General features: G+C 48.5%; 1 protein-coding gene across 4 annotated transcripts in view; it reads right to left on the reverse strand.

The window, feature by feature from the left end:
- Positions 1-7,596, reverse strand: part of WDR62 (WD repeat domain 62) — a 59,501-nt gene that overhangs the window by 27,330 nt on the left and 24,575 nt on the right. For all 4 annotated transcript variants that reach the window (XR_001880773.1, XM_017848666.1, XM_017848667.1 and 1 more), the window contains exons 10-12: positions 4,232-4,369; positions 2,551-2,729; positions 1,052-1,143 (exon numbers count right to left, since the gene is read on the reverse strand). Coding sequence is in view for 3 of the 4 variants with exons in the window: in XM_017848666.1 (XP_017704155.1) it covers positions 1,052-1,143; positions 2,551-2,729; positions 4,232-4,369 (409 nt within the window). In the remaining variant the exon portion in view is untranslated. The remainder of the gene's footprint in view (positions 1-1,051; positions 1,144-2,550; positions 2,730-4,231; positions 4,370-7,596) is intronic.

Here is a 7,596-nt window from a genome sequence, read left to right on the forward strand (position 1 = left end):
TCCCAAAGTGCTGGGATTACAGGTATGAGCCACCGTGCCCAGCCTAGAAAAAGTCTTGAGGAGCCAGACGTGGTGTTCACACTTGTAATCCCAACATTTTGGGAGGCCAAAGCGGGTGGATCACCTGAGGTTAGGAGTTCGAGACCAGCCTGGCTAATATGGTGAAACCCCGTCTCTACTAAAAATACAAAAATTAGCCTGGTGTGAAGGGGGCGTGCCTGTAATCCCAGCTACTCTCAAGAGGCTGAGGCAGGAGAATCACTTGAACCTGAGAGGCGGAAGTTGCAGTGAGCCGAGATGGTGCCATTGCTCTCCAGCCTGGGTGACAGAGCGAGACTCTTGTCTCAAAAAAAAAAAAAACAAAAAAGCCGGGTGTGGTTGCTCACGCCTGTAATCCCAGCACTTTGGGAGGCCAAGGCAGGCGGATCACCTGAGGTCAGGAGTTTGAGACCAGCCTGGTGCTGAAACCCCATCTCTACTAAAAATACAAAAATTGGCCAGGCATGGTGGCAGGTGCCTGTAATCCCAGCTACTTGGGAGACTGAGGCATGAGAATCACTTGAACCGGGAGGTGGAGGTTGCAGTCAGCAGAGATGGCGCCACTCCCCTCTAGCCTGGGTGACAGAGTCCATCTCATAAAAAAAAAAAAAAAAATGAGGAATGTGGGTGAAGCCTATAGGGTATTCATTATAATATTCTCCCAATATTTCTATAGGCTTCAAACTTTTTGAAAATAATGCCTAACAATCAATCTATCTTCTTCAGTAGAAGATGAGCTCATTCACAATTCACTCATTCACACATCCACCCCTTTGGCTTGGGTGCTGGCACCAGCAGCGGGCAAGTCAAGCTGAGTCCTGCCTGCGAGTGTCTTGCGTTCTGGAGTCCCAGCCACTCTGGTCTCAGGGTCCAGTTACAGGGGCCCTTACCGAACACAGGACTCCCAGCTGTCATCCACAGTCCCACCAGACACTAACTACCCCTTTCTGTGGCCTTGCCAGGGGGGTTGCCTCCCTGCCAGACCCCCATTCCACTCCTGCTGCGGGCTCACCTGTCTCTGGCTTGGAGTACTCCAGGCACAGCACCTCAGCATCATGGGCCTCCACCTTGACCAGCTCGTCCATGAAGTGCAGCTCGTGGATCCTACGAGACACACACCACCTGCTGAAGCCCCAGACCCCAGCCCCATGCACTCTGCCACTTCTAGAACAGGTCAGAATGGCCAGGCTGGCAACATGAGAACCCCTTATCATGGTCAAATACTCTAGAGATGTACAATCACTTTTCTCATTTAGAAATCTGCCATCGTAAAGGGAGCTGTGTTGAGCCAGGGAGCACCTCAGCAGGCAGCAGTCCCTTGTGGTGCATGCGCCAGAACATAGCCCCAGGGATCTAGGACAGTCCTCTAGGGTGACAGGCGTTTACACAGGGCTGCATCAGAGGTGGTTCCTGGGGTGGGGCAGGGGCCAGGGATTAGGGGCCAGAGGTCATAGTTCAGGATAGGAGCTATGGATGAGAACATCTGATTCCAGTCTCTCATTGTTAAGAGTCTCAAATCTAGACTTTCCTCATTCTCCTCAAAAGAAATCAGTCATCAAGTCATCCCAGTTTCTCCATTCTACCCGCGTGATCTTAGTCCAGACACCTTGTGCCAATAACATCACTTACATCAGAGGGTCAGTGAGAGGATTAAATCAGTTAACACAGTGCTCAGGCCTGCGTCCAGCAAGGGGGAAGAGCACTATCCCCATGTTAGCTCTTGGTACTGTTGTGCCCCTCTGGACAGTGCCGTGTCAATGAGAGCAGCTCACTGACACACTGAGCTGGCCTCATACAGTGACTGATATCAAAACAGGTGTCAATATTTAAATATTATAGAATTTCACAGAAAAAAATCAGCACTTTCTGCTCTTCTTGACAGCAGGAAGATGTGGTAACTTGTAGCCTACTCTCCTGGGGCTGCCTGGTGGCTGCTGCCTCTTTATGTCCCCTTTAGTTCCCCCCAACTCTTCCATTCCCTAGTGGCTCCAACACCCAAGTGGTCACAGCAGTCATTTGTCATCTTAAACCTGGTCCCAGAGACAGGGCCTATGTTCCACTAGCACCTACTGGGTTGGTAACATCTTGCCAGTCTTCAACAGGGCACATAAGCAGCCTGAACTCTCAGCTATCCCACCCTCCTAGCCCCTCTCCCAGGGCCACCAGGACCCTCCTCCAGCTGGCATCTTTGCTGACAGTTCAGCATTGGTACCATGTGGCTGGTGAAAGTGTCACTCTGCCCTAGAGTCATGTGAGCTTGCCTGTGCACTCTGTAGGCAAAGTCTGCATACCCCAGCTGCTGAGGTCCTGGTAGTTACCCCGCTCTCAGCCCTTCTGGAAGCCTCTTCTGAGCTTAAGTTGCCAATGGGGGCTGTTTATGGGATTACTATTCACAGCCCCTCATTCCCAATGGGCAGCAGGAGGTGCCAAGGCCAGGGCTCCTGCCCACTGCCCTGAGAACCCGAGCTGGAGCTGGGAGGTGTACACTGGACACTGCCAGGGCCCACTTGCCTCAAATTTCCACTTCGGTCGCCTGAAGCCAAATGCTGGCCGTCAGGACTGACCTGCATGACCCGCACCCCGGCTTTCACGTCCATGGGCGTCCCATTCTCGCTCCCCCGGTCTGGGAAGTGTGACATGTCCTGCAGGTGCTGGATGTCATTCTCCACATACACGACCTTCAGCAGGGTCTGCAGGAAGGACAGGGCTGAGGTCAGCACCACAAGCAGCTCAGAAGTACCTCTGAAATCGTGTCCCTTCATAGCCAGTCTCTTCTTCGTTAGTAATACAACTCTAATTTTGAGCTGGGAGTTTCACCAATCAGAATAATTATTTCCTTGCCTCCCCTGCAGCTAGATAAGAATATGTGAATAAATTCTGAACAATTAAATATAAAGCAAGCACGTATTCTTCTGCTGTCTTTTCTCCATCTTGCAGCCTGGAACTCGGATATGATAGCAGGAGCCCCCATAGCCACACTAGGTCATGAGGACATAGCCTACTCCCTCAAATGACAGAGTAGAGAGCTGGAAGGCCCTTGGATCCCTAAGGGCTTCCTGCAGAACGGTCTAAACTGGTTACCTCCAGACTACTTTTATGAATCAGAAACCTAACTTTTACCTCTTGAGTTTTTCTATTGTGTGCAGTCAAAAACAGCATGTATATCACAGGTACAGAGGAGACGATAGTAGCACTGGGTGGGGAATGAGGGGAGTAATAAAGGTGTACCCATGGGGCACCTGCTACAGCCTCCTGCATCAAGGGTCTTTTTAGTTCCAATCGCACTGGCCTCTTTCAGGTTTTCCAACTCACCCAGCTGTTTCCCACTCCAGGGCCTTCATACAGGCTATTCCCTAAGTATAGACTCTCTCCCCTTCCCTCTTTACTCTTCCCAATCTCAACTTAGCTGTCCCTTCCATGGGAAACTGCTCTGGATGTCCCAGATAAGTTCACACGCTGCTGCTCTATGTCCTACTAGCACCCTGCACATTTTCTTTCATGGTGCTTGTTGCACTTGTGATTGTGCATAACGTAGATGGTTGTCAGTTCACTGCCTGCCCTCACTAGATTGTGTGCCACAGGGCAGAAGAGTCTTAGTCACTGTTGTGTCCCTAGCATGTAGCAAAGCACCTGGCATGGACCTTAATAAGCGTCTGCAGAATAGATGAATGCATGACTCAGGTCTCAGCTCCCCAGAGACGCCCTCTCACTGGCCTCACAATACTAACCAAAATTTCTTCAGCAAACTCTTCCTCCCAGCCTCCCATCATGGCTCTCGCCAGCATTCTGCCTGCACCCCGCTGAGGCCTCACTGTGTGGCAGCCAACGGACAGGGGGAGCCCTGGAATGGCCTGGCTCATCAGGTGCTCTCCCAGGGAATTCCATCTGAAGACTTAGGAAGCAATTTCACCTCTGCTGGGTATGTTGGGCTGCCGGGAGTGGCCATGTCCACACATCTGCAGAGCAGGAGCCAACTGGCAAAGAATCAGAGAGGATAGACTGTGCCACCTCAGAGAGGGAGCAGGAGAAAGAGAAACAAGAGGAAGCGATGCAGAGAGGGACTCGCCTTGGTTGCCGGCTCTTGCCCTAGTGGAACCTAACATTTCGGGTCCATCAGACTCCTTCCTGCCTCTACATTCAAGCTTACAGTATTGTTCCTCCTGAAAGATGGTTCACAAAGGAAGCCACTCACATTGCTGAAGATGTTTTTGTGCCAGTGAGAATCAGGGCTGCTGTCCAAGTTCCAGAAGCGAATGGTGTTGTCTGAAGAACAAGTCAGAAAGGATCCTGATGGCAAACAAGCTCTCTGGTCTTCAAACTCAGGATACACCTATAGTTCCCAGAGGACAAGGCAAAGGATGACTCAATGACAGCACTATGACTTACTGTTGCATTTTCATGGGGAAAAAAAAAAGTAAGTTAAAGATAAACAGGTATAGTACAATACTTTCTATACTAAAAATAAGGGAAAAAAAAGGATACAAAATGTTACCATATATCTATCGTCCATGTCCCACCTTCAGTCTAGGCCTTAACACATACCCTCATATAAACTTTCAAGAGAAATGTGGAACTCAAATATCACTAAACACAAAAGAAAACAATGTACCATGAGCAAGAAGTAGCAGAAGCAACAGAGTCTAGCAAGACTTCAAATACTGGAATTATTAAATCAAGGGAGGTGGCGCATGCCTGTAGTCCCAACTACTTGGGAGGCTGAGGCAGGAGGATTACTTGAGACCAGCAGTTCAAGTCCAGTCTAGCCAACATATGAGACTGTGTCGCCAAACAGACAGACAAACCAAAAACAAAATAAAAAACCCAAATTGGAATTATCAGACAGAATACAAAATGACTATGATCAGTATGTTTGACGAACTAAAAGATAATTTTGACAAGATTAAAAGTATGCAGCCAACCAGAAATTATAAAGATTAACCAAGCAGGGCTGAAAAAGAACCAAACAGAACTGCTTCTAGAAATGAATAATAAAAACATATTGTCCAGGCGCAGTGACTCATGCCTGTAATCCCAGCACTTTGGGAGGCTGAGGCGGGCAGATCCCCTGAGGTCAGGAGTTCGAGACCAGCTCCCCATACGCTCGTTTCCCCAGCGTCTCTACTAAACCCCATCTCTACTAAAAATACAAAATTAGCCGGGCATGGTGGTGCATGCCTGTAATCCCAGCTACTCGGGAGGCTGAGGCAGGAGAATTGCTTGAACCTGGGAGGTAGAGGTTGCAGTGAACCGAGATCATGCCATTGCACTCCAGGCTGGGCAACAAGACTGAAGCTCCGTCTCAAAAAAATAAAAATAAAAAAATAAAAAATAGGCCAGGCACGGTGGCTCATGCCTGTAATCCCAGCACTTTGGGAGGCCAAGGTGGGCAGATCACGAGGTCAGGAGATCAAGACCATCCTGACTTAACACGGTGAAACTCCATCTCTACTAAAAAAAAATACAAAAAATTAGCTGGGCATGGTGGCAGGCACCTGTAGTCCCAGCTACTCGGGAGGCTGAGGCAGGAGAATGTTGTGAACCCAGGAGGTGAAGCTTGCAGTGAGTCAAGATCACACCACTGCACTCCAGCCTGGGCAGCAGAGCGAGACTCCGTCTCAAAAATAAACAAATAAATAAAATAAAACATATTAAAACTAAAGATTAGACACAATTGAGGAGAAAATTAAGTGAACTGAAAGACAGAACTAAAGATGTTTAGAATGAAGCTGAGAAGGACAAACAGCCACCATATAAAGAGATTTCAAAATATGGAAGATTGAGAACTGGGAAGACGATACTAGCGGCATTAATTTTTTTATTTTCCCAAAATCTCGACATAAGAAAAACATCAACCAGATGACAAAACCCAAACCTAGAGACAACATTTATAGCAAAACTCAGTGACAAAATACTCCCATAACCCCCAAAATACAAGTGAGTGGGACAAACCACCACTAGTCACAAGACCTACATATCAGCATGCATGTGGGAGACAGAGAAGCAATGAGGCATCTGACAGACCCAGCAACAGGCTAATTCCAAAGTAGCCAACAGGTGTTCACTGGAAAGCACACTGGGCCAAACTGGACAGCAGCTGAAACTGGGAGGGTTTCATCTGCCCCAGCAGCAGTTGAGTGCAAGGGGTAAGGCCTAAAGGGACTGGAGAAGATCCTGTGAACTCTCAAAACTGAACTGCCAGGGCTCCTTTCCAGGACAAAGCCCCACACTGAAGAGAAACTGCTGAGAGTAGAAACAAAACTGATCAATCACAACAGGGACAGGAAAAATAAAGTAAAGAGGAGATTCAGATTAATGGAGAGACATAACAGATAAAGAGGACCACAAAAAGGAACTATCAGAAAGCAGGCTGCCATATTTTAACACAGTATTAAAAATAACAGAAGCCTATAATCCCAGCACTTTGGGAGGCTGAGGCAGGAGGACTGCTTGAGCCCAAGTCTGAGACAAGCCTGGGCAGCATAGTGAGACCCCATCTCTACCAAAACTAAAAAATTAGCCGGGCATGGTAGCGCATGCCTGTGGTCCCAGCTACTCGGGAGGCTGAGGCAGGAGGATTGCTTGTGCCTACGAGGTTGAGGCTTCAGTGAGCTGTGATCATGCCACTGCACTCCAGCCTAGGTAAGAGTGAGACTCTTGGCTGGGCGCGGTGGCTCAAGCCTGTAATCCCAGCACTTCGGGAGGCCGAGACGGGCGGATCACGAGGTCAGGAGATCGAGACCATCCTGGCTAACACGGTGAAACCCCGTCTCTACTAAAATACAAAACTAGCCGGGCGAAGTGGCGGGCGCCTGTAGTCCCAGCTACTCGGGAGGCTGAGGCAGGAGAATGGCGTAAACCCGGGAGGCGGAGCTTGCAGTGAGCTGAGATCCGGCCGCTGCACTCCAGCCCCTGCGACAGAGTGAGACTCTGCCTCAAAAAAAAAAAAAAAAAAAAAAAAAAGAGGGAGACTCTTTCTCGAAAACAAACGAAACAAAACAAAACATGCCACTCCACCCCCATTAAAAAACAGAAGACAGAGTTCTCTCTTGTGAAGTTGGAAAATCTGTCCTGAAGCACACCAAATTCTAATATTTCAGAAAAACTGGTATCACATAAAAATGGACAATAGGAAAGGACCAAGGTCAAATCCAACAGTCACTCTTAAAAAAGAAGAAAAAAAGCACACCAGAAACATATTTTCACAAAAAAGATAAAAACTATAACTTACTTATTTATTTAACAGAGTCTTGCCCTGTCGCCCAGGCTGGAGTGCAATGGCGCGATCTCGGCTCACTGCAACCTCCCACCTCCTGGGTTCAAGCAATTCTCCTGCCTCAGCACCCCAAGAAGCTGGGATTTACAGGCGCCCGCCACCACACCCAGCTAATTTTTTGTATTTTTAGTAGAGACCGGGTTTTGCCATGTTGGCCAGGCTGGTCTCAAACTCCTGACCTCAGGTGATCCACCTGCCTCAACCTCCCAAAGTATTGGTATTGGGATTACCGGCATGAGCCACCACGCCCGGCCTACTATTTCTTTTTTTTTTTTTTTTTTTTT

This window comes from Rhinopithecus bieti, unplaced genomic scaffold, assembly GCF_001698545.2.
Source record: "Rhinopithecus bieti isolate Rb0 unplaced genomic scaffold, ASM169854v2 scaffold_32059, whole genome shotgun sequence".
NCBI lineage: Eukaryota > Metazoa > Chordata > Mammalia > Primates > Cercopithecidae > Rhinopithecus > Rhinopithecus bieti.